The 27882-nt window shown below is 43.8% G+C and overlaps 1 protein-coding gene across 2 annotated transcripts in view; it reads left to right on the top strand.

The window, feature by feature from the left end:
* Nucleotides 1-10131, top strand: part of BCHE (butyrylcholinesterase) — a 61534-nt gene extending 51403 nt beyond the window's left edge. For both annotated transcript variants that reach the window (XM_077348504.1, XM_077348505.1), the window contains exon 4: nucleotides 963-10131. In XM_077348504.1, coding sequence (XP_077204619.1) covers nucleotides 963-1087 — 125 coding nt within the window. In that variant the 3' untranslated portion in view covers nucleotides 1088-10131. The remainder of the gene's footprint in view (nucleotides 1-962) is intronic.
* The last annotated feature ends 17751 nt before the right edge of the window (nucleotides 10132-27882 follow it).

Below are 27882 nucleotides of genomic sequence, written 5' to 3' on the forward strand. Positions count from 1 at the left end.
GCTAAGGCTGCTGTGGGCGGAGAGTGGGCGGGGCCGGTCCGCTTTGCACCTCCCGATTGGGCCCTCAACCAGACAGGCCATGGCAACCCGGGAGTTGTAGCCAGTCGGGAGGCGCAAAACGCCCCGCCCTGCCCCGCCCACAGGGAGCGTCAGCCACAATCCGGTAAGCGGCAGGCTCTGTGGGGGGAGGGCCTCAGGACAGCCGCAGCCTCAGTGGGGGGAAGTGGGCCGGGGATGTCTTCCCCACGTCCGTGGAGTGCACCCACTGCCTCCCTGGGGCACTGAGTGTGTTTGGCGCTGGGGGGGGGGCTTTCAAAGCCCGTTCTTATGAACGGGCTTTGAAACCTCATTATACATAACATCTCCAGAAGTAATGACTGAGGCAAATGCTGCTTGCTCTTTTTGAAGGCTCGGCATATTCATCCACACAAATAACGCTGATGCATTCTTGCTTCTTGTTTGATATCCAGAGCGATGTTGTGGTCAGAGTGCCAGAGTCACTTTTGCACCACTGTTTAGGCATCCCCCCCCCCCATATTCTGATTCGTTGACCGAACGGTGAAATGTATCGTATTTCCGCTTTTTGTGATGGATATTCGCTGCATTCCCGAGCGGAAGGTCTATATCAGGGTCCCTGTCCGCTAATTGCCCATCCCTCATGATCCGCAAGCTCCTCCGTAAATGTCAAAAAGGGACTAAATGCTGAAAATGCAAGCCTAGTGAACATTAGTTGGGCAGGAGAATGGTTCATTTTAAATGATTTTTTTCCTCAGGACCCCTGAGATAAAACGTTACTCTTTGAATTTCCGATAAATTAGGTGAAAGGGGGGAAGAGGCAAGGGATGGCACTTCGGCATGGGGTGCCTTTAGAGAGAAATGGCAGTGGTAATCAGAATTATTTTTCAATTAATGTACAAAGAGATTTAAATTTAGATTAATGCCACCCATTTTGTGTTTTACAGGAAATATTGACGAAGCAGAACGAGAGTGGGAAGCCGGATTCCTTCGCTGGAACAATTACATGATGGACTGGAAAAATCAATTTAATGATTACACAAGTAGGAAGGAAGGCTGTGCAGGTCTCTAATTAAAAGTTTCAGCCTTTCTGGAATCCCTGTATTGTCAAAGATCAAGGCAAACACACAGATAGCTAATGTAGCACATCCAGCCATGAGGCATGTTATGCGGGCTCAGCGACACGTCGCAAATATACCGGTTTCCCAAGCCCATTTCTATTTATATCAATAAATGTTATGAGAAGCTCATCTAAACTTGGAAGTTTCAGGAAATGCAAAATAGATTATAGACCCCCCTTCCCCCCCGTCAGTTTATTATTGCACATATAGGGGCCATGATCCTGCTCCACCCACACGCAGAAGAGGTGTTGCCACACACGGGTAGGTGGCAGGGAGATGTATGTTTGAGTGCACATCCCAGCCAATAGAATGCAGCATAGATTGACTGCATCTAGAATGCACATCTTATTCATGGCCGTGGTTCTCCACCCCACGAATGAAATACAGAACGAAGTTTTTTATGAGTGCAATTCTCCTTAGTAAGCTTTGAGCTCAAAGAAATGAAACTTTTATAGTACGTTCACAAATAAATGTAAATTAAAGAGGCTCTTTAAAGTTACTAAATCTGGATTTCTCACTTCTTAAAAAATGGGGGGAGGGAGAGAGAAATCTTTGGGATCAAGACACTCTGCATCAAAATATACCAATATTTCTGCTTGGTCCAAAGGTGCGCAGATTATTTTCTTCCAGCTGGTAAAAAAGGAGGATTCCTTTCTGTGGGGAAAGCTTTCACATTTTGTATTTCAGCTCTTTATTGAGCTTGTCTACATATCAAAACCGGGAGTGGTATAGCTTTAGCATTGGCATGAGAAGTTAATTTTTTTTAATCTCTTTTTTAGATATAGCCATGGATGCCTTATTTTCTTTATCTCTTTCAAGAGAACTTCTCTTTATTTTCTCTTTGTATTCTTCTAAGACACTTCTGTGCACCTTTTTGGAACATCAGTATTTCAAGGTTTTTTTTTAATGATGTCCATCTGAACAGGGGGTTAGATTAGAGGGACTGCATGGCTCTTCCTACTCTATGATTCTAAATGATGTGAGGAATCTCTATCTGTGATCCTGGACAGGGGCACGTCTTCTTGATTCTGAGGCTCTGGGCAAAAGTCCAGGATGAGGCCCCAGAATTCCTGCCATCATCCCATGGGTTCACTTCAACAGCCCCCTGGCAAAGTCTAGCAAAGAATGCCCCCCTGGCAAAGTCAAGCAGCAGCCTCAGCTAGAGCAGATTTAAGTGGGCACAGTTGAGGTCAATTTCTGAGTCCCAGACAGGGCAAGCAGAAGTGCACATGGAACTGGGGATAGGTAATTGTGGTTGGAGCGTCTTCTTTTTCTTTTCTTCTGTTGAGAGAAAATACTGTGAGCACGTGGGGCCTCCTGCATGGGGCCTGGGGCAGTTGTCCCTGTTGCCCATTGGCTAACACCACCTGACCTTGGGAAATGGCTGCCGGGGGTAGGGGAAGGTACAGAATACTGACTGATAGACTAATGTTTGTGTCAGAATAAGACAGCTTTATGTGTGTATGCTTTGAACATTTTGCAAACTGTAATGTTTGTGATCTTGAATCGTCTTGGGTACAGGGGTAGTCAAACTGCGGCCCTCCAGATGTCCATGGACTACAATTCCCATGAGCCCCTGCCAGCATTCATGGGAATTGTAGTCCATGGACATCTGGAGGGCCACAGTTTGACTACTCCTGGTCTAGTAGACCATCAATATTTCCACTGTGCCATTGAGAATGCTCATTTTTATAGAGTGGAGCAACTGCTGGATTTTGGAGTAGGTGGGGCTGAAGGTTATTTTTAATGCTTTTCTCCCTACTCTGTGCTGCTATTCCTATTTGTGGCAAGGTTTCATTGCACAGCCTGAGACTTGGTGGGAATCAAAGTAGATCTCTTCAGATGACATCCCCAGTCTGAGTGACATCTAAACACATTTTGTTTGGACATCTGCAAGAAGCTTATGGGACTACGGAACCCTATGTGAGAAGAGCTCTCTTGAAAAGACTAGGGGAAATGGAAAAGAACCAGGAGGAGAAAACAGAGAAAGTTAAACGCATTAGTACTTAAGGCAGGCACTGAGAACCAGTCAAAATGAATGGTATCTGAATGATCTACTGCAGCGTGGCCAAGGCAGCACGGAATCTAGCAGGCCTATTGCGTAGCTTGAGCATTATCACACTTGTATTTTCTGCTCTGGAAATAAAACACTCTCTTAACAGGCAAGTCTTGGTAGCTCCATTGTAGAAGCTGTCTCAGTACTCAGCCCAATGAGCGCAGGAATGGTAAGAACGAAGATAAAGAATGATAAAAAAAGCCAGGAACAGCATAGATATGGGCAAAAAATCTAGTTGCGCAAACCTGTCTGCAAACTCTATTTTCCATTCCTAGTAGAATTTGAGAGGGGTAGTAATAGGAAGAATAAATAAAACTCATTGTCCCCGTGACTGATCCATCTTTAATCTCCTCCTATCTCTGAGCGGACAACAGCAGGTTCAAAAATGATTTTTTTAAATGTACAATGAATGATGCAGTATTTCCAGAGGCATTTTTCTTTGATGTCAGAGTAGGCAGAGCTCCTCAGCATTAATCTCTCCTAGCAGGGTTGTATAGGTATATCTCTTGGTGTTGCCAGATCTTTCCTGGCCACCTGTAGGAGATGGGAGTCGTATGGTTGCCAGCTCCAGGTTGGGAAATTCCTGAAGATTTGGGATGTAGTCTAGAGACAACAGAGACCTCAGTAGGGTACAATGCTGTAGACATCCACTTTCTCCAGGTGAGCTGACCTCTGTAGTCTGGAGAGGAGCTGTAATTCTAGGGGATCCCCAGGCCCTAATGGGAAGCTAGCATCCCTAGTATCCCTTCAAGCTGGCTCCCATGCACAGGATGGGTAAGCGACAAAGCCTGCCCATGCAAACTGAGGCTTGCAGCATGTGGAAATATTGGGCTTATAGCTGTCCTAGTACTTGAATAGAGACTTTCCAAATTGAAGGCCAAGTCTCAATCAGAATGTGCTAGTCCATTCCCATGGCAACACTTTGGCTTGCTCCCCATGGGAAAAAATAGCTTGAGCAGAAAGTGACATCTCAGCTTGAATGTTAGGCCATTCCTTTTAAGGCTTGGGGTCTATTCATCCCGTTGGATCACTCACACTCACAGATTACATAAACCGATTTGGGTGCCAACACTGAACTCCTAGGACCCTTCCCAAGGCTTTTAGCATAGATGTCCTTGTGCTACATAATCCTTTCATGCTAGATGTGTTGTAGAGAGTCATAATGATATAGTGGTTAAGAGAAGCAGCCTCTAATATGGGGAACTCAATTTGATCCCCCACTCCTCCACACACAGCCATCACAGTTCTCTCAATTTTGCCAAGAATTTCTCTTAGGGTTTTCTCAGCCACCTCTACCTCATATAGGGTCCCCTGCTTTAGGTTGAGAAGTACCTGGAGTCTTTGGGGGTGGAGCTAGAAGTGGGCAGGATTTGAGGCACGGAGAGACCTCAATGAAGTATAATGTTGTGGAGTCCACCTTTCAAAGCAGCCATTTTCTTCATTTGTTGTTGTTGTTAGGTGCGAAGTCATGTCCAACCCATCGTGACCCCATGGACAATGATCCTCCAGGCCTTCCTGTCCTCTACCATTCCCCGGAGTCCATTTAAGTTTGCACCTACTGCTTCAGTGACTCCATCCAGCCACCTCATTCTCTGTCATCTCCTTCTTCTTTTGCCCTCAATCGCTCCCAGCATTAGGCTCTTCTCCAGGGAGTCCTTCCTTCTCATGAGGTGGCCAAAGTATTTGAGTTTCATCTTCAGGATCTGGCCTTCTAAAGAGCAGTCAGGGCTGATCTCCTCTAGGACTGACTGGTTTGTTCACTTTGCAGTCCAAGGGACTCGCAAGAGTCTTCTCCAGGACCAGAGTTCAAAAGCCTCAATTCTTTGACGCTCGGCCTTCCTTATGGCCCAACTTTCACAGCCATACATTGCAACTGGGAAGACCATAGCCTTGACTAGACTCACTTTTGTTGGCAGGGTAGCATTTTCTTCATAGCAGCAGTGAAAGAACCTCAATGGACTATAAATGCTATGGAGTCCACCCTCCAAAGCAGCCAATTTCTCCAGCCGTAGCATATTGAGACCATTTGTTTGTCTGTCTTTTAAGACTCGAAACATTCAAACGTGAGCTTTGCCATCGATGTTCTGATAGCCAGGACAGTTAGACAGTGCTTTCTTTTTCTAAACGAGTTACCAAACCACTCAATGAGGACTTTAATCGCCTCAGAACTAAACATGTGAACGGATCTTTGGTGGAAAAAGTTCTGACACTTGGAGCACAGTCTGCAGTAGCCTTGTAAGATGCTGCAGTCATCCAGGGAGATGCTGAAGGTCTTTTTAATAAACAATAGTAACTTTATTCAGGAGAAAGGAATGCAGGAACCCAAGACCTGTCAGACTCCTTAGCAGCATTTTTCCTAGCAGCTCATCTGGAGATATAGATAAAATCATAGTATCATAGAATAATAGAGTTGGAAGGGACCTCATGGGTCATCTTGTCCAACTCACTGCACTATGCAGGACACTCACATCCCAACCGCTCATCTACTGTAACCTGCCACCCCCTTGAGCCTTCACAGAATCAGCCTCTCCATCTAGCCTCTGTTTAAAAATCTCCAAAGATGGAGAACCCACCACCTCCTGAGGAAGCCTGTTCAACTGAGAAACCGTTCTGTCAAGAACTTCTTCCAGATGTTTAGATGGAACAAATATAAAACCTGAAGCAAACTACTGAACATTACAAATCTCTCTGATCACATTTGCATATTGGGGAGACATATGGATGCCAACTCTGTATTGGGACAATCCTGGAGATTTGGGGATGGAGTCTAGAGAGGACTTGGCTTGGTAGGGTAGGGACCTTTGCACGGTATAATGGTATTGATTCTACCCTTGGAAGATGCTGTTTCCCCCAGGGAGATGAAGTTCTGTAGTCTGGAGATCACTTGGGATTCCAGACTTCAGGTGTCTCCTTGAAGTTGGCAACCCTAGAAGACAAACGTGGCAGTGTGGATTAACCCCGTGAAATTGATCTTTGCCCCCCAGGGCCTCTTTTGCCTTTGCATGGTGCTTCCTGCTCCCAGTGCATAGACACATGTGGAACAGGCTATTTTTACCAACATGCTTCTGTCCGCGGTGCCAGTGAAAAGTAGCCCCAGAGCCAATTAAATTGTCAGCTTCTGGCTGGCTTGGAGTCAGAAAAGCAAGCACCTGTGGAACAGCCATGGATATCTTTAGCAAGGCTGAGCCATTGTTAGGAAAGGCCACATGCCAATGGATTTGCTATGGGTGAACTGGGGAACTTGACTCCGCTGGAGAAAGTCCCAGGCATAATTAACAAGCATATCCCTCTCCTGTTCTGTTTTTATCTCAGTCCTGTCATCTATATGCGTGGGTCATTGGAGGAGGGGACAGTATGCGTAATGGTTCCTGGATGTTAACCCTTGGCAGCTTCAGTTGGTGGACCATACCAACCCCTAAAAGGCACCATAAATTGATTGAGGATTATTTATTCTACTGCTTAAGGATCCAGCATCATTACCCACATGACCCAGAAAAGATATAATCAGATCCAGGATATCCAGAGCGATACTCTGGTATTTGGGCAAAAACTCTATTGTAGAAACCAAATTTACCATATTTTGCCAAGCCCCAGAGTGTCACCCTAACATCCCAGAAGTGATGACATCACTTCCAAGTTATGTGAGGAGTGAGCAAAATACCCCACAGTATGATGGCATAGCCTCCCTTTTGCTCCTGGTAAGTCCCCTGCACCAGTTGCCAGGAGGGACATGGCAATGGTAGTCTTTTTGCTCAGACAGTTAGATTGTCATTTACTCAGTTCTGGTGGGAACCCCCTGCCTGGAGCAATGAACAGGCATTGAATTGTGTAGGCAATTTTTTTTTAAGTTCCCCCAGTTAAAACACAAAGCATGCCTCTCTAAAGTCCACCCCCCCCAAAATCAGGAATTAGATTATTTTTTTTAAGATTCAAAGCTTGTGATTCCATTAAGGGTGACATTCTAAAAAGCACTATGCATCTATGATTAGATGCATAGATGTTTCAATGGATAAATTTTACTTAAAAATAATTAACTACCATTGTCGCCCCTTTAACACATGGAGAAAGGTGACTGGCTGCCTGGCTTGACTGACAGGCAGAGGAGAGTTGTGTGTAAAGCGCATTGCTCTCTTCTACCATTTCAAGCAGGGATGCGGAGTGCTAAGAAGTGCAAGAAGGCGGCTGATGAAAGCAAGAGAGCCAGTAGGTGAGGAATGCCTGGAGGTGCGTTATTTTTTAGCATTTGCCATTTTGCTGGCGTAACGCTATTTTTTTCAATGTGCGGAACTGCCCTGAGTCTGCAACAGGAAAGGGGAACCAGCAACAATCTGACAATGAAGGCTGACAACGGAATATGCTCCTTCAGTGTGATGGAGGCGCCTTCATTGGAAGTACTGAGGAGGAGATTAGATGAGCATCTATCATTAGTGTGTGTTTCCTAAGTCCCCTTGGTGGTCTCTTTCAGCTCAGTGTGATCAATTCTGCCTCTTCTTTCCCACAAAGGGAAAGGAGCGATAGGATCAAGATCTTTATTTGCCAAAGCTGTGTAATTTATAATCAGTCTGCTACTTCTTCCAGGTTCACAGTTCTGTGCTTAAGCTGCAAAGGTAATTTATGACCCTGGTCTCAGTCCTTCTCTCTTCATTTATATGCTGCCTCTAGCTTTCCAATGAAACTTTCTTTCCTTGGCTTCTTTGTTTGCTTCCATGTCAAAAGCTTTCTACCTCTGGTTTTTATCCAAGTAGCACGTTTGGGATGTTTCCATTCTGTCGGGTTTTCTCCCTCCACTTATTTCAGCAACACGAAATTCCCTTTGAGTTGCTTTTAAATTAAGGTCTGTTTACCTCACAGCTATCTGTTTCCTCTGTTTTCTTCATTCTATCACATATTCCCCCTTCCCTTTTTGTACGCTGCATTTTCCTTTTCTATTCATTTGCGGTAATGCCTTTAAAAAATGGAATGTTGAGTGGCCAGCACCGTCTTTTCCTTTTTCCTCAGGGTTTCTTTCAGCTTCCATTCATGAGCTTGCAGATTTTGTCCACAATTTAAACTTCAACCTCAGAGACATGAAAAGTGTCTTCCCATGCTAACTTCCACTCTTACATAGTGAGTTGGACCACAACATGTGAAGATATACATGGCATGATGTGGAAAATCCCCACAGGGGAAAGAAATGTTGGCATCCTGAGGTGACGAGAGAGGAATGCACCACTTCACAGTGGGAGAGGCTGTTTTTGATTTGATCCCTCAGAAATTGCACATCTGACTTTGTTGTCTAAAATCCATACTGGATCCAGCATTAATTCGATGGCCAAAACCCCCAAAACTTTATATCAGCTTTACTTCACCCAGAAGATGGCTCCCATCTGATCAGATTAAACTGGTCATGTGGATCCATGCTACGGCAATCTCGAGGCTAGACTACTGCAATGCACTGAACATAGGTCTGTAAAGAAACAAACAATGTGTGGAAGTCATGGCTTTCTCAGGTAGACCCCCACATGTGTCAAAAGTTTGTGCTGCAAGTTTGCATCATGATATATCCACATTTTCCACATCATTTGTGCCTTATCAGGGTTGGCATCCGAGGAGGTATAAAGTTAGCATAATTAGCTCAGGCACATCCTGATATTTTGGCTCAATTTGGAGACTTCCTGCTCCTTTGAGAACACGTCATCCCTGCTTGCCTCCAGAACAAACAGAGTGAACAGCAAAACAGAGTTAGACAATTCAGACTAATAATCTCTCTCTCTCTCCTCTTTCTATACAAAGATGTTCCTCTTCATAATAAAACAATTTTATTCTTTTAAGCAACCTGTTGCTTTACACATCTGTGCAAACTTAAATTTTGCCAACAATCAGGAACACAGGGGCCAGTTGGATATTATTGTTGTTGTTGTTGTTATTGTTATTATTGTTGTTGTTGTTATTAATTTGATTTATATGCCACCCATCCCAAGATATCATCTTTCCCCCCTCTGTAGGTCTGTTTAATAGGGCTGCCAACTCCAGGTTGGGAAATTTGGGGGGTGAAGCCTGAAGAGCCCAAGATTTGGAGATGAGAGGGATATCAATGGGCAATACTGCCATAGAATCTACCCTCTAAAGTGGCTATTTTCTCTAGGTGAATGGATCTTTCTCACTCAGAGGTCAGTTCTAATGCCAGGAGATCTCCAGTCACCCCTAGAGGTTGACAACCCTGCTGTTTAACTTCCCTATCAGCCCCACTAGATGATTCTTTAGCCAGAGGAGGTATGGCCACCCCCACCCCCCATCCTTTCCTGCAAGAACTTTTGGGATCTCAAATGCTACTCATCCTTTCAATGGCCCTTCCCAATTAGCATACAGCAGTGCAGGCACGAGAGACAAGCGTTTGTCTCTTCTCTCATTTATCCCGGCGTTTCATCAGCTAATGCGCCCGGCGCTATTAATAGAAGAAATGCTCAAATGGTGTAGGTGGTTCTTTCGGTTCAGGAGCGCTGCGGTTAATTTCTTCCATTTATAAAGTATTTAAAGGCTCCGTCATAGAGAGCAACGGTATAAAGCGTGTAGGCAGGCAAGTAGTTACAGCCACACTTCTCAATCTTCCAAATTAAATCTCTCCTTGCTGCATGCCTAATCACTTTCAGGGCACCTCATCATCCATTGCTTTATTACCAGCTGTACTCCCTCTCCCCCACCCCACCCCACCCTGCCCCTTTTTTGTTGCATGAAAATAGATATGTCTGTTTCAGCAGAGCCCCGGATTGATCCGCTGTGATTCTCTCGGCTCTCGGGAGCACGAGACATTAACCTGGGACGGAGACCAAAGGATGGGACCCCTCATCAATTAGGGAGTCATTTGCATGGATTTTTTCTCTCTCGGATGGTGACAAACCAGTTGAAATGAGATGTCTACGGTGATATTACTGAAATATTAAACCTGTGTCTTCTCACTGATTTTTTTGTTTTGTTTTTAAGCTAGAGTTTGGAGATCGAGTTGACATCACTGAGAGATGTGGAGAGAAACACACAGTTAATATTGCATTTGTTCCAAATCAGGAAAAATGAGGCCGAGCTTAGCAATTAAATATCGGGTTGTTAGTGTTCTAGTGAAGGGGACTGATATTCCTTTGGGGTTTTGTTTTGTCATATCGAAGACACCCACCGAGAGAGAGAAATGAAGGGGTCTTGGTCCTTACAGACAAAAGAAGAAAAGACCCCCACCTCGTGGAAGTCAAGTCCTCCAAAAGTAGTCAAGTCCCAGAGTTCTAATTAAAATATAATTAAAATGATTGGCAGCTATTGACACTTTTGCTATCTCTGCTAATCATCCTGCGCCATGTCCCCAGGTTGAGAAGAAAGGGTATTTAGACTTGTTAAATAAATGAAACGTTTGCCATTTGGCTTCAGCGGGAAGGGGGGGAGAGCTCTTGATGTTTGTAAAAGCTTGTAATTAACCCTCCTCACTGAGGTATCAAGTTGAACTGAGAGGCCATTTATCTTCACATGTGAAGGGGGGGGGGAACCGTAACCTCCTGTCAGCCCTCAACCATTTCACTTTTCTATGAGGCACAAGTTACTTAGGTGGAGGCAGCAGCAAAGGTAAAGGTGAGCTTGTGGGGGAAGAAATGACATTTGCAAGGAGAAAAGATATTGTTTAATTGAGTGGACGTCTTAAGCCATTCTTTGGTAAAGAGATCCAGAGCAATCAAGAGGAGACCAAAAACCTCCCTCATTTATTCTATTGTCTGGTTCAAGGGTCCAGCTGGGAATCACCGACCGGTAGGCCGAAAATAACACAGGATTCACAACCTGATGTGGAGTAAGTGGCAGTAGCCATTATATGAACCAATGAGTTGGATGCAGCCAGATTTTGAAGAGAGTCTTGCCCCATTTCCCTCTTTTGATACACACCCTCCCAGCCAAGTTTAGTTTCAAATTTTCTCTGATCCATTTGCATGAATTCTTGAACTTACCTTGTAAAAAAATTCTTTAGCTTATTTGAAATACAGAGGCCACTAGGCATGTGTAACACACACAAAAATAGGACAGTTTCACAACCAAAGCACCCTAAGTGGCCAAATCTGAAAAAAATGTTTTTTTTATGTTGTTGTTGTGTTGTTGTTGTGTACATGCTCTGCTTCCCAGGCAGTGGAGAGCATCTCTGCTGCCTGAGAAGGGGGAAAGAGAGTGTCCACCAAACAGCCAACCTATTATTATCAGCTGATAATTCAGTTTGTTTAAATGCAGGGATGGGTGGTGCAGCTTGGATATGTCCAAGCATTGACTTGGGTGCTTTTCAGTTTATCTAATCGGAATTACCCATGCCTAGAGGGCACCACACCAGAAAACAAATAATTGTCTAGTGGTAACTTGGCTGCTTGATTGAATTCACATGCTGTGATTTCATCACTGATGATCATGAGTTTTGGATCATATGATTGACTTATGCATTAACATGCAGCCCCTCTATTGCTGACCTATTGGTTCTCATTTGCCATGAGAAAGGCTAGGTTTCCCCACATACATGACAAATTCAAGATCTAATATATAAAAACAAATCTTGCTACTATAAAGATTACATCTAATTGCCTAAGGTTGCATAGTCATGGATAAGTATCTCCTCCTTAGCAGTCTAACTTACTACCTTTTTATTTTCAGCTCTTGGCTTTTTGCCCTTTGATCTTCTAATAGTCTTGGCAACTTTGATCTTCATTTGCAATGTCTTGAAATGCCAAATGATCCATTAATTATAGATCCACATTGTTCTGTTTTCAGTTACAATTATCTATATTGCTGTGATCCAAAGCTTTTTTTGTTCTCCTCACTTCTGCAAGGGATATAGCAGGGGTAGTCAAACTGCGGCCCTCCAGATGTCCATGGACTACAATTCCCAGAAGCCCCTGCCAGCATTCGGGATATAGTATGCTAGGACATGGAGATTCCTTATCACATATATGAAGTATTCCCCTACTTGCAAAAGAAAACAGGAAAGCTCTCACACTTACTATTATCCAGATTTCTGTATAAAAGATGTACGGCAGATATTTACTTGAAACTAAAAACAGCAGAGCCCTGCTGGGTCAAACTGTGGTCTATCTCATCCACCATCCTGCCTCACAAAATGGCCATGCAATTTTCTTTGTCAACTTGTCTCTACCTCATTTATAATTTTATAAACCTCTATTATACAACCCATTAGACATTTCTTTTCTAAATGGAAAATCCCAGACTCTTTAATTTTTCCTCATAAGGAAGGTGTTTTAACCCCTCGTCATCTTGGTTGGCCTCATCTGGACTTTTTCCAGCTCTGCAATGTCCTTTTTGAGATATGGTGACTGGAATTGCACCAATGAGGCCATGCCATTGATCTATACAGCTGTTTTATTTCCAGTCTCCTTCCCTAAGATAGAGTTTGCCTTTTTCACCACAACAACCCACTGGGTTGATACTTTCATTGAGCTCTCTGCGATGACCCCCAAGATCTTTTTCCCTCTCAGTGACAGCAACTTCTGGCCCCATTTCCCTAATATGTGGTGCCTTTCACCCAACACAGTCAGGATCCAAGCAGGTAACAACTATAAACCTAACACAAAAAGAATAATCTATTAAATCATTAGAATATAATTAAAGCAGATAAGACAGAACCCAAAAATATGCCCCACAAGCTCTGTGAAGTAACTGTTTTACAGACCCCTTCTAGGAGTAGGGTTACCAGATCCCTCCAGGCAACTGGCAGGGAATGGGGGAACTTATCAGGAGTGGAGGAAGGCCCAGCCTCCTGTCAGTTTGCAGGTATCAACTGAGAATCCTAGCAAGGCAGTAAAAGGGCCAAATCATAACAAATCATGTTCTCAAGAGCAAGAGAATTGCAGAAACTCAGTGAATGCCACAAAGGGGATGGACATAAAAACAGCACATGCCGTCTAGGCAGATGACAATTTTAATAGGTTATGACCGGACCACCAGGAGCCTGGAGTATACATAACCCCAGCAAACTGTGTACCACTAGCAGTCATCCAACCAGCTGCCACGTCCCATGCTGCCACTGAACCAATGCATAAGTCCTCAGCATGCTGTGGATTTCACAAGATAAGCAGATGACTTCACAAGATAAGCAGATGATTGGTGATTTCACAAGATAAGCAGATGACTTCACAAGATAAGCAGATGATTGGTGATTTCACAAGGTAAGCAGAGGATTGTGACAAACTGACAAAAGGAGCACGGAAAACAAGATAGATAGGAGTGGCAATTGCACTTGGACGCCAGTCTGCAGCATCTTGGATATTTAGCAGTACAGATCCCTTCATGAAGAAAGACGTGTCAGGAGCAGCTTTGTGGCATTTCCAATTCCATGTCTCTGTTGAATGTAGGCAACCGGAACAGCTTCGTTCAGACCAGGAGTTAAAATCCTCACTTTCAGGGCATGTGCCAGCGATGGGCACAGATTTTGGTGGCCTAGAATGAAAACTTTCCTGGGAGTAAGCCTCACTGAATAAAATGGGGTTTACTTCTGAGTAGATCTGCTTAGGATTGTTCCCCTAGATAAATAGATATATGTCCAAGTGGTGCATGAGTTCAAAATGCACCTAATTTATTCATAATTTGGAGCAGACTAATAATTTATATTAGTTATCTCTCTATATATACCTGCCACTGGTGACCAGGGAGGGCATGCTAACCCTAGGGAAGCCAACTGGCCTGTTCAGAGGCATATTCAGTTCTGTAAGTTAAAAAGTTCCAAGGCAGATTTTCATTGGCCCAAAGTTTTACACACATCCTGTAGCTCACACAAAGTCTTGAGTGTCCTTTTGGACAGGCCTGCTCAGATAAACTATATCAGGAATATAGAGCAGAGCAGAGGAATGATGGGAAGACTTGTGAAATTTGTCAAAAAGATTCCACACATCGCTAATATTGCTGCCCGAAATACTCAAGTGCATTCAGACAGTAACTATTGCTGGCAAGGCAGGGCAAAATCAGGCACTGGAGTCCAGAGAGCCAGGAGGTCTGAGCAGTGGGAATTTCTATTAAGGCAACAGAACTCATGAAAATCAACAATAAGAGAGCCAGTGTGGTGTAGTGGTAAAGAGTGGTGGCTTCTAAATTGGTGAGCCAGGTTTGATTCCCCTCTCCTCTACATGCAGCCAGCTGAGTGACTTTGGGCTCATCACAGCCCTGATAATGCTGTTCCCACAGAGCAGTCCTTTCAGAGCTCTCTCAGCCTCACCTACCTCACAGGGTTTCTGTTGGGGGGAAAGGAAGACAAGCCGACTGTAAGCCATTTTGAGACTCCCCCTGGAAGTGAAAAGCAGAGTATAAAATCAAATTCTTCTTCTTCTTCTTCTTCTTCTTCTTCTTCTTCTTCTTCTTCTTCTTCTTCTTCTTCTTCTTCTTCTTCTTCTTCTTGGGCACTGAAGATTTGATTAGCTATGCTTTGGCAGCGCAAAGATCTACTGAAGAACCATATTTGCTTCCCCACTTTTCCACCTGAAGCCTGCTGGGTGACCTTGGGCCAGTCACAGTTCTCTCAGAGTTCTCTCAGCCTCCCCTTTCTCTCAGAGGAGGAAGGGTAGGTGACTGTGAGCTGCTTTGAGACTCCTTCAGAGAATAAAAAGTGGGGTGCAAAAAAACCCCAGCTTCTGTGGTAAAAACCTAGATTTCAGATTGTGTTTTCAGTCTTTTATGATTTTTTAAAAATTTATTTTATGTAATACTGATAACTGCCTAGGGGGAAACAGCAATTAAACAAAAATATTTGTTTTAAAAAATGTACAGAGAAGTATAAACAGCTCATGCTCAAAGTAGATACCACAGAAGAAGAAGAAGAAGAGTTGGTTCTTATATGCCGCTTTTCCCTACCCGAAGGAGGCTCAAAGCGGCTTACAGTCGCCTTCCCTTTCCTCTCCCCACAACAGACACCCTGTGGGGTGGGTGAGGCTGAGAGAGCCCTGATATCACTGCTCTGTCAGAACAGTTTTATCAGTGCCGTGGCGAGCCCAAGGTCACCCAGCTTGCTGCATGTGGGGGAGCGCAGAATCGAACCTGGCATGCCAGATTAGAAGTCCGCACTCCTAACCACTACACCAAACTGGCTCTCAGAGAGGGTGCCACCCCCACTCCATTTCCAGACACCACTTGATGCAGTGGCAAGATTGGGATTTGTAATGGCCATTGGGCTGGCAATGTGATGTGACGTCTGGGAAAAACCTGGAAGTGATTCCGTATCTCTCTAGGAATCTCATAGACTTTGACGTTAAACCTGGGGGCAATTCATTTCATCTGTGTGGATTCAGACAATTTTGGTGTCTTTGTGGAATGCAGCAGTCCTACTTACACTTGTCCAGACTGGATAGAAAATCATGACAATATAGAAAGGAAGAGAAGAGATTTTAATACTCTGCTTTTACTACCGAAAGGAGTCTCAAAGCAGCTTACAATCGCCTTCCCTTCCTCTCCCCACAACCGACACCCTGCGAGGGAGGTGGGGCTGTGAGAGAACTGCTGTATGAGAACAGCTCTCACAGGACTTTGATTGGCCCAAGTTCACCCAACTGGCTGCATGTGGAGGAGTGGAGAATCCAACCCGGTTCTCCAGATTAGAGTTTGCCATTCTTTACCACCACGACACACTGCCTCTCACGGTATGGACATAAGAAGGGGGGAGGGGACTTTTACTGAAATCAGTGGGAAATATAACAAAACAGAATTATGAAAATTGAGCAATAATAATGAAAGAAGCAATAACAAAACCACTTGAAACAACCTAATAGTCAAATAGTTCCTTTGGGGATTAATAATAAATAATAAAAATGAAAGAAATGAAACAAGCTCCCATAAACAAGTCTACTGGGCAGTATGGGAAGAGATGGTCTTTACAGCACTAGATCTCCTCCTCGACTTTTCCTTTCCCCATTTATTCCTGAAATCAATTTAATGTAATCCATAAAGTTTCATGTAATCCATAAAACCAATTATAAATAAAATAAATAAATAAGGTAGTGTGGTTAATTCAGTCATTCTCTCCACAAGCCACTGCTGTCCCAGGTACTCAGAGGAGATAGAGATACATACCCCCAACATCTCCATTGAGTAAAAACAGAAACCAGGGAGGGGCTGTGGCTGAGTGGAAGAGGCTCTGTTTTGCATGGAGAAGGTCCTGAGGTCAATCCTTAGCTTCTCCAGTTGCAGGGGGTAGGTGATATGAAAGACCTCAGCCTGAGACCTTGGAGAGCAGCTGCCAGTCTGAGTAGATAATACCAACCTTCATTGGCCAATGGTTTGATTTATTATACGGCAGCTTCATGTACATATGTTCAACCCTTGGTTAGAGCAATACAGCAATACACTACAAAAAAAAATAAGCCTCTCACCAGCTTCTCTTTCTCTCCAGTCACATGCATTCCTGTTTCAAATTTGTTGGTCACGCCTAGGAAACTATTGTACTCTCCAAGCTGATGGTGTATAAATTGTTCCTCAAGTCTCATGTGTTGGTGTTCAGAAGTACAAAAGGACTTGTAGGGATGGCCCTTTTTTCTTGAGAATGGCTGTCTCTCATGTGTATAGGTATGGGAGATGGTTCTTGTCAGAAGCCATTGTGTTACCAGCAGCTCGAAGTCCTGGAATCCAGGAACAGGTTCTGTCCCCCACCCTTATAATTATTGGCACCACACATATCCCAGGCTGTCTTTTAGTAATTAAAACCCGGCAAGCAGTCAGAGTTGGCTCTCTTAATTGGAACATATTTCCAATCTCCTTTTTGCCTCTCCCCAAGTGACTGCAGAGGATCTGCGAGAACATCTCCACATCGGTTAAATTGTAGCCTCTTTCCAGCCAAAATCTTTCCATGTTTTTTTTTTTTAATTTCCTCCCGAAGTCAAAACAGGACGCCGAAGAGCTGACACAAGCTTCTATCCTTGTTCCTCTTCTCAGAAGACTCAAATTGTTTTCTTATGTTTCACAGGGCAGCTCTCCTAATCTGGTGCATTATGACTGTTATTGTTATAGCAAAGAACAAACTAACCAACCGGCATTTATTTGGGGATCATCTTTATAAATGGGTTGGCTGCAGCCAGGTTTCCCACCGGTGAAAATGAGAAAAGGAAGTCTCCTCATTGACCATCTGAAAGACTTTTGTGAGGGACCAAGGGGCTCACATGGACCGTTTATGCACTGGAGGTTTCATGCTGGGCTGCAGGCTGGAATTTTAGTCATGGCAGGTTGCCCCACCTCTTCCTGTACCCACAGGGGGGAGTATTTGGCCTAGTGCACCTCAGCCGCCCTCGATTTGTGCTCCTGCATGGGAGCTGGGGCAGTGAAGTTCACAGTGCATAAACGGTCATGGACAAAAAACCACCTGGGATGGGGCTGTTGTAAGGAGACGGATTTGGTGAGACTGAGGGAGGAAGAAAGACTGGCCAGTGGTCCCATCAACAATAAAACACAAGAGGCTTACTTTCCCATTTCCTCTTTACCCTCTAACTGTGTTGGTTTTGTTTTCTTTCCCTCTTCGTTACACTGAGGATCATTAAGTACGCTACTTTAAGATACTGATGCCATTTACCGCAATCCCTGCTCTCCATTTAGACTTATTTATTTTAAAAATTAAAACTCTCTGAGGCAATTTTTCCATCGCAGTTGCCAGTGGGCATGTTTCTACTGAGAGGATTTCAGCTGCATTCAATCTCGTTTTCAAAGGTTTCCTCCCCCCCTCCCCCTCCCTCGGCATCAATCCCTGTTGTTTAAAGCTGTAGACGAAGCAGAGCTTCTGGATAGTTCTTTCTTTGCCAAGGTCTTCTCTATGACATCATTGTTGCCACCAGCAATTCCCGTAACAGGATTTGCACTTGTATTGGAAACATATGTGGGTCTCTCCTCAAGTTTCTCTTACCTCCCCATAGTAACATCCTTCCCTCTCTTCCCCAAATAGCCTCAGTTCCAATGGTGTATATGAGAAACATCTTGAAGTTTACTTCAGACCTGGCCTCTTGCCAAATAAACCTCTTTTGACCAAAGATCATGCATATGGGACTCCATTTTTACTGAGAAGCAACAATTATGGGATGTATTTACCACAAGGAGAAACATGCAAGACATTGGATTCTGCAGGACTTCTCTTGCAAGCCTAAAGAAAGCTCTGCATGCTGACTTACTCTTCACCCATACTTGTAGAAGTCTTCTTAACGTGTTGGTATTTGCTTCTATATAAATCATAGCAGATGTCAAATGTACCTTTCTTCCACTCTCCTGTGGTGCAGGGTGGTAAGGCAGCGACATGCTGTCTGAAGCTCTGACCATGAGTCTGGGAGTTCGATCCCAGCAGCCGGCTCAAGGTTGACTCAACCTTCCATCCTTCCGAGGTCGGTAAAATGAGTACCCAGCTTGCTGCTGGGGGGTAAAACGGTAATGACTGGGGAAGGCCCTGGCAAACCACCCTGTATTGAGTCTGCCTAGAAAATGCTAGAGGGTGTCACCTCAAGGGTCAGACATGACTCAGTGCTTGCACAGGGGATACCTTTACCTTTATATCATATACCCTTTCCATGTGTAAAATGTCTTACACAGGACATTTGAAACCTTATTAGGAAGAATCTGCTTAATTTGAAAAATAAACTTTTCTCTAACAGAATAAAGAGAAGATAAAGCTGAAGGTGGACTTTCCGGGCTTGTTCTTGTAGTTTATTTGACCTCCAGCCCAAACAGCTAAAAGGAATTCAGTGGCCAATTCAAGTCCGCAATGGTATCCTTAACATTGGAAGGCCCAATTTAATGTCAGGAATGCCAGAAAATGATAACCTCTTTGCAAAATAATATGCTACCCACTGTCCACTATTGTGGTGAACACTCCTAATGTAGGAAACAAAGTTCCAGCATCAGGAAGGGAATTTCTTATTCCCTTTGTTGCTGTTCTATACCTCATTGCTTATTGGCCAAACTGTGGGTCCCCAGATGTTCATGGACTACAATTACCTTGAGTAACTGTACCATGGGAATTGTAGTCCATGGATATATGGAGCATGACCATTTGTCTACCCTGACCTACGTGAACTATTGTGGAAGATTCGTGGTAATCAGGCTCGGTACATGTTTTTGACAACTATGACCACTCAGATTTCCTTCTTGCCTGCTGATTCAGCCAGCCATCTCCTTGGTGGAAGTACAGTAACTGGGTCTCCCATAAGGCTGATGACATGGACTTAAGTGAACACTGCCCTGACCTGGATTGCCTAGTCTAGTCTGATCTCATTAGATGTCAGAAGCTAAGTAGGATCGACCCTGGCTAGGATTTAGATGGGAGACCACCAAGGAAGTCTCAAGTTGGTAAGCAGAGGCAAGCAACAGCAAACCACCTCTGAACATCTCTTGCCTTCTACGGCAGCACAGCAAAAGTTCCACAAAGCCAGGAGCTGCCTGAACAACAAAACGAAGTACCCATAGACTCAGCCTTCCACTTGCTTTCCAATGCTACAGTTGGACCCTGGACAGAAGATTCTGCTGCTCTTCCGAATTATTGATTAGTCAATAATTTCATTGACCATGACAATCCTTCCTTAATTTAATATGCCACATTGCCTTTCTACAGTTTTGCATTGGGCAGCCATGGGTTTTGTCCAAGAAAAGGAAGAATGGGAGGAAAACCATCTAGCTTGAGAGCAGAGAGACACTTGGTAGAAATCCCAAAAGACAAGCAGGCAAGAAGACTAAGATTGATCAAGGAGGGCGTTTACAGATGATAAGCCTTAGACTGGTATTATGTTGAGTAAGGCTTTTGGTTTAGTTTAATTTTCCCATTAAGGAGGCAAGCAGCAGGGAGCTGAGCTTGATAGACCCACCACCCCTGCTTAGTGGGTTCAACGCACCCATTCAATGCACCCATTCCCTGATGGCATGGCAGCTTAGGAGAGCAGATGCATATCTCATAGAATTTTTCTGCCCCCATCAGGATTTGTGCGCTTGCAGCAAGTGTCTCCCATGCCTTGCCCTTGTTATAGCTCTGGTCTGAGCACATGCCCTTTTAGACTATCTGGGCTGTTTTCCAGAGCTCTTTCCCACATAAAACTTTATGGAAGCATTTGCCTCGTCTAACCTGGGGAATTTCACATTCGCCATGAGTTTCCGTAAGGACAGGGTTCATATTTCTAAGACGTTGCCCTTGTTCAACAGCAAGCACTCTTTTTTACTGCTAATTGGTTTCATTTATTTTCAGACAGATTCTTATAATCAGAGATGATGGATTCCCCCATTAGGACTGTATCATTAATGCATTCTCGAAGAGAAGATGAATGGTTACACGAAGGTGTCACAAACAAAACACCAACAAAACACTTCTCAGCAGCATCAGCTTTCGACAGGAAGGTTGCGATAAAGCTAGCGAACTGTGAAGCGGTGGGTTCTAGAGATCAGGCCGCCGGATTATATTAAAACTTCTCTGTCTCTTTTGGTAAGAGGCCCCTTTCAAACCCAGTTTTATAGCCCTGTGAAAAAGCTCAAATAGGACTGTGTTTTGTAACCATTATAATCTTTTTCGTGAACACTTTAAACCTTCCACATTTTATACGCTGTTTTTATTGAGCTATGAGGAGGCCCTATTATTTCCAAAAGGTGTGCTAAAGTTGTGCTGAATTCCTATAACATTTGACTTCCGGGTATGGGTTCTAGTAGCTGCGGCTGAGGTCTTGGATCTTTAAATATTACAAAAATAGCTAAAGGCACCTTGATATCCATCACTGGGCTTCTGAAGTGGGACCTTCAAAATCTCTTAAGTGGATCTACATTTGATCTAGACCATTGGAACAACAACAAGACAAAGAGCTTTTTGCACCCCGTTTTTTTACTATCCGGAGGAATCTAAAAGCAGCTTACAATTGCATACCCTTTCTCTCCCCACATCAGACACCCTGACCATTTCCGCACGGAGGCATAAAACTCACACTGCGTCCTGCTTGCAAATGTGTGATAATAAACCGTGTGTTTGCACACTTCCTGATGGGAGACCCCTCCTGCGTTATCCCACCAACTCATCATGGCTTTTTGCCTGCTGACAAGGTGGTGGAGAAGCCAGAAGCATGGACAATGCACAGGTTTTCCCCTGCTCCTTGGTTCGTCCATCAACGCAAGCCACCAGTCCCTTCTCAGTGGTTGTTTTGGGGAATCATACTTCTATCCCCACGAATCCTGAAATTATTATTATTTTTTAAATATACAGTTCCGTGTTGCTATGGAGACACACACCAACAGTAAAGCAGATTTTTAAAAAAAATTACACTCCCAAGTTGATACGGAATCATGTCACAACAATAAAACATTTCTTTAGATCTCTTTTCAGAGTCCTTTGTATGGTCTCTCTTTATGTTTGACTAAATTTCTGAGTCTGGCCATGGTAATTGGACCCCGATGATTATGTGTTCACAATAAAGATTCGAAATATAGAGCACAAACGCTAAGCTAATAGGGAGAGGGCTGCTTCATCACATGCCCCCCCAAACAGGAATTTGTTTTAGACTGGGTGCTGCCCAATCCCAATAATACTGTGTGCACTGAAAAGAGGGCTTTCAGGAAACCTACATGGCATCTTTCCCCCTTTCCATCTGTCCCTAGAATGTTATAGTAATGATGACAATGATTAATGGATATTAATACATTATTTATTTACCACTTCCACATTTGATTTCTCAAGTATAGTGACTGTAAGTAAAATAAAGACAGGCAGCAATATTTAAATTATCTACTAGATGTCCCTGTCATCCTTTCTGCACCATCAGATAGTCCGGGAGCCATCAGCTGATAGGATTTCAATGTGACCCAAGGACGTGCAACAGTAGGGTACACAGTGAGTCAACACACCTAGAATCATAGAATCAAAGAATCATAGAATTGGAAGGGGCCATACAGGCCATCTAGTCCAACCCCCTGCTCAGCGCAGGATCAGCCCTAAGGATCAGACCTATTTATGTCCTCCAACATCATATGTATTTGATATAACATTTGCAGGAGTCTACATACCTATAAAATGTATCACTGTAGAATGGGCCTTTTTGAGAAACATTACGTTTCTGTACAAAACAGCCATGTACGGTGGGGCCTAGCAAAGAGGAACTGGATAAGATTATATAAACAAAAGTAGTGACACCAAGGCTCTCACAGGTACATGGGACATATTCCTGCTCTGGAGCTCTTTAAACCATGCTCCTCCCCCTCCTCCTCCCTCTGTCATATACACACACACACACACATACACACAAATATATACATGCAAACCTCTTCCCTCCCCACTTCCCCCACCCCTTTCTCTCTCTCTCTCTCCTTCCCTCTTCCTTCCCCAACCTAATCCCCAGTCCCTCCCACCCCAGACATACACACACAAACATGCGCCCAAAGAATCCCCCTCCATCCTTGCCTCTTCACTCAGGAGAGCCCAGGCCTCCTCTGGCCTGGAGGGCAGCGACTGAGACTGTGCTGGCATTGCGGCCTGCTCACCAGCCATTGGAGTCCTGGAGGGCAGCTGCTCCACCCCCGGGAGCCACACAACCTCTGCCCTTGCTCCCTTATGCTTCCCCTCCACCCAGACTCCCTGCTCCCTTCCCCCTCCCCTCTCTCCTCACCTTTGTGCCACCTTGCAAGGTCCCTTGGCCTGGTGCAGGGTGGGGTGGCCCATGCTATGGTCCCTTTCCATGGGGATTGTGTGGCTATGAACCACAAACTGATTCAGTTTGTCAACGAACCTCCTAGTTCAGTTTGTGGTTCAACCCCAAATTGTATTTTTCTGGTTTGTACTCATCCCTAGTGTCAGCCATTGTTAGTACTTAGATGGGAGAATAAAAGGAAGACCTGGTTTGTTAGGAAGGCAATGGCAATTTACCCAAATTAGTGTCAGGAATATAATGTCCAAAGATGTCCCCTTGCTAGCATTGAACAAGCATGTTTTTGGGGTACTTCACTACTTAGGGAATTAGCTAGTGTATACAAAGGTTCAGATCAACATTCAAAAATATGAGGGGGGAAATCTCTTAATTGGTTTATTTTATGAATGAACAGAAGAGAAGCCAGATTAATTTAGGCAATACAGTAGAGCAAAATGAACATTACGGAATGGAAAAATGCAAAAGGAAAGATAAAGTACAAAAAGCTTTCCCTAGAGAAGTTTCTCGCCAACAAGGGGGAATGAACCTTTGAAAAAGAATACATACAGGCCTGTGTTATTCTTGTTCCACCCTTTGTAATGCTCAAGGCTGAAACCTGAGGCACATGAAAGAAGAATTAAATGTAGCAATCCGTGGCTGTTTCTCCCAATGCTGTTTCTCCAGTTTCTCCAGTTTCTCCCAATGCTCTCTCACCTAGTGCCCTGGTTCCTCCTCTTGTGGGCAGCAACTTTGCAATCATAGAATCATAGAGTTGGAACGGGCCACACAGGCTCAACGCAGGATCAGCCCAAAGCATCCTAAAGCATCCAAGAAAAGTGTGTATCCAACCTTTGCTTGAAGACTGCCAGTGAGGGGGAGCTCACCACCTCCTTAGGCAGCCTATGATGTGCCTCTGACAGTACAACCCTATGCAGTTCTTCCAATCCTCTCTCTGTTTATCAGACTTCAAACAGTAATGCTCCTTTTTTCCTTACACTACCTGGTGAAACCCTGTGTACACTGATTGCACTGGATTAGCATGAGTCATATAGAAATAATGGTCTTTCCACTTCTGGAATTGTGACCAAAATGGAGTTGACTTTGAACGGGCTGCAGAGGTCACGGTTGAAAACACATCCCGTTTCCTTTCCTCCTCTTTGTGAACATGGTCCTAGTTCAGCATTTTGCGAGGTGTTCCACCTTCCTTGGCTTTAATCATACCAATGCTTTCCCTTGTCCCCAACTGTACTTATCCCATTTCTTCCTGAGAACCCTCTGAAAGAAGCAAAACCCTGGCATGTTCTCCATCGCCTCTAATGCGCAGAACTGAGTTTGGCCCGTTGTTCTCTTGCGCTGAACTCTGATTGCCACCTCTGTTGATGCTGATTGACATCGCACACATTGTTCATAAGAGGTTGCCTATAGCAGCAGGGAAGGAGTAACACGTTTGGAAAGAAGTGTCACTTTGGATTCATGCACCCTAATTTTACAAAGGCACCCAAAGCAGATGCATGCAAATGTTTGCTGGCTCCTTTTCATCTCTGGTTAGTTTTATATGTCTCTTGGCCTGACCATATCCATTAAGGATCCGTTTTTGTGCTAGCTAGGGAGATGGCCAGCCGAGGAGAAAGGGACTGGAGGATTGGTATAAGGTTGACCCCCAAGGTAGACCATCACTTAGGCCTGAAGCATTAGGGAAGCTCCAACCAGGACACAGGGGCCTGAAATCTCCATCTCCTATGACTGGAAGACAATCATGGCTTTGAAGGAAACAATGGGGAATTGTTTTCCTTCTCAACTTTCTCAGGTGCTGGTGAAGATTTTGCCTTTCTGGCCTACCTAATTTTACTTGTAGGTCTAAAATGTTAGGAGGTTGCTAGAATGCCATGGTGACATGTAATGCCGGACAGCATGGCAGTAGCAGAACATAATCTTCCCTTTTTAATTTTTCTTGCAGCTGAACTGTGCAGAAAAAGATAGCCGAGGTTTATTGCTTTAGGATGCTTAGGGCTGATCCTGCGTTGAGCAGGGGGTTGGACTAGATGGCCTGTATGGCCCCTTCCAACTCTATGATTCTATGATTCTATGATGTGGGTGGTGTAGGAGCTTTCCTGCTATGGTGGGATACAAAGTCCCCCTAAGCTGTATTAATGCTTTGTGTTATTGGCAAAAAGGTATGTTCACCAGTCAATCACAATGTCAGATTTCCATCCACTCATAATCAGCAGTGTTATTCTATTCCCTTCTAAACTTCTAGAACTTAATTCTGTTTAGAATTACATTGATTAGTTCTCTTATTAGATAAAAAGAGAGAGAAATCAGGATGGGAGTTCACCAATGGTTAAAACTGATGTTTTGGGAAACTTTAGAAAGTCAGATAATTGTAGATAATTATGTAGATAATTGTATTTTTCTGCATTAAATCTTTGGGGTGAATTATCAGGGCTCTCTCAGCCTCACCCACCTCACAGGGTGTCTGGTGTGTGGAGAGGAAAGGGAAGGTGACTGTAAGCTGCTTTGAGCCTCCTTCGGGTAAAGAAAAGCGGCATCTTCTTCTTCTATCCTATCTGTATATTGCTAAAACAGTAGAAATAGCAGAGGGGAAAATGATTCGAAAACTTTCCTCTTTGAACCTATACATTGCAACCTATATATGTAACATGTACAGTTATTAACAGTGACCCTAAAATACTAGTAAAATACACTAACATTTTTTCCCCTGCAAACAAAAAGAGCACCCAGCATAGAAAAACAATAACAGAAATCTGCTGTTGGGCATTGAGGTTATTTTTTTCACCCAGCCCATGCACTGGGGAAGAGGCAATAGCACACTAATGTTATTCATACAAAATACTCTTGGACAGCTTTTTATGGTGTTCTGGAGAGATACAAACAGGACTTTTTTTGTGTGTTAGCAGTATTAGCACCTTTGGGAAGGGGCATCTCTCCCAAGTCCATGAGGAAGGGGGATTAGTGGAAATGAGAGAAACATCATATATTAGTATCAACACTTTAAAAAAAGAAAAATGCACTGGATATTTACGATAACCCAATGACCCTTCCTGATAAACATCTACCATACATCAGATATATGTTCCTGGGGTAGAAATATGCCTGAAGGTACACAAATATTATAAATTATTAATTTTAGATGCTTTCTTCTGAAAATCATGAATATTTCTCTTAGTTATGTTATACAGTTCTTGTTTTTTTCTTTCTTTTAATCATTGGACTTTGACTAGGGATGGAAGTATATCCCAAAGAAAAAAATGTGTAGTTTCTCTTTTTCTATTTTGTGAGAAGGTTAGAAAATATAATGTGCTTTTCTGATTTGTCTCTATACTACTTCTTGAATGCCGGCTTGTAGTCGTCATTCTCTGTCTTGCGGCATGATTCTTTTGGATCGCCTACCAGATTGTCTCCCGATTACTGACCATTTGTCTTTTTATTTATTTCGGAAGGCTGGAAAGCTATAAAATATGTTCTGGGTACTATATAAGCAAGAGATAGAATGTCTATGGAGATGGTAGGTTCAGGTGGGTAGTCATGTTGGCAAGAAGCAGCTGAACAAAATAGCACCTTCAAGAGCCAGCTGGGTGTAGCAGTTAAGAGCATCCAATCTGGTGAGCTGGGTTGTTCCCTTCCCCTCCTCCACCTGCAGCTGGCTGGATGACCTTGGACCAGTCATAGTTCTCCCAGAGATTTCTCAGCCCCACCTATCTCAAAGGGTATCTGGTATGGGAAGAGGAAGGGAAGGCAATTGTAAGCCATTTTGAAGATCCTTTGAGTAGTAAAAAGCAGGGTACAGAACCCAGCTCTTTTTTCTTTTTTTCTTAAGATCTCAAAGGCTAGAACTATGTCTATCACTTTCGTTTGTCAATCACTGATCAGGGCAATTAAAGTGTTCAGTCCCAGTCCCTAATTTGAAATGTAAATTATTTGTGCCTGGGGGGAAATTAATGAATAAAAGAATGGAAATTTCTCATTAGGACTAGGTCATCTTTGTGAAATAGAAGGGACTGATGAAGGAGAGGACCCTCTGAGTGTGAGTGAAAGAGCCCCTGTATTCATCAGAGTTGTCTAGATTATGGTCTCCTAATACAAAATAATTCTCACACTGGGAGAAATGATTGAGTAACTAAAGGCCCCAACCAACCATAATTCAGCCTCATTGATTTCAGTTGGAGAAAGGACACTGAAACAACATTTAAATCTGGCATGGCTCATGCCCTAACTCAAGAAATGACAGTATGCTGAGAATGGAGAACCAAAGAGAACAAAATCTGGCTCAAAGTTCAGCTTTAGGGTGTTTCATATCGCTCAAGGGTAAAATGCGGGAGCAAAATCATGATTTTTGTTGTGGCCATCAGCAAGCCGATGACTATGTGCCAGACCTCTGAAGGGCATATAATAATGTGCTGCTCATGCAGTGGAGTGTGACATAACAAATGACCTGCAGGGCTAGAAGACATGTCCACAGCTGGGATGGAGGGGAAAAAATCTTGCATTTTGCTAACAAATCTCATTTTTAAGATGTGACCTGCACAATATAAAGAAACAGGTGTGGAGGGAAAAGACAGATGACTGACAACGGAGCTTAGGCCAAACTATTGCACATGGGTATCAAATGCATTTGAAGATATTTAAGGAAGGAAAACGTGCCTCAGCGAGCAGGGGATCAGCCTTGGCTCCAGCCTTGTGGAATGCTCTTCCCAATGAGACCAGGGCCTCTGAGATGTTAAGCAATCCTAGAAGGGCCTGCAAGAGGTGCCCAGGCTGAGGCCAGGGAATTCACACCAGCAGAATGCTGGCCTCCCTGTCTGAAATAGGATTTAGGAAATCTGCACCACACTGACTCAGCCCCCCTCGGAGACTAAATTCACTTTAAAAACCTAGATTTATTTAATTGATTTTATTTGCCATAATTTTGGGATGCACTGTCGAATGTTGATGTTACCCTCCCTGAGCCTATAGGCTGGGACAGAACATAAAATTAAAGCTGTTTTTGATGTTGTTGTTGCTTTTGTTTTTGTTGTTGTTATTATAGAACCATGGAGTTGAAAGGGACCTCCAGGATCATCTGGTT

Source organism: Paroedura picta, chromosome 8 (genome assembly GCF_049243985.1).
Source record: "Paroedura picta isolate Pp20150507F chromosome 8, Ppicta_v3.0, whole genome shotgun sequence".
Classification (NCBI taxonomy): domain Eukaryota; kingdom Metazoa; phylum Chordata; class Lepidosauria; order Squamata; family Gekkonidae; genus Paroedura; species Paroedura picta.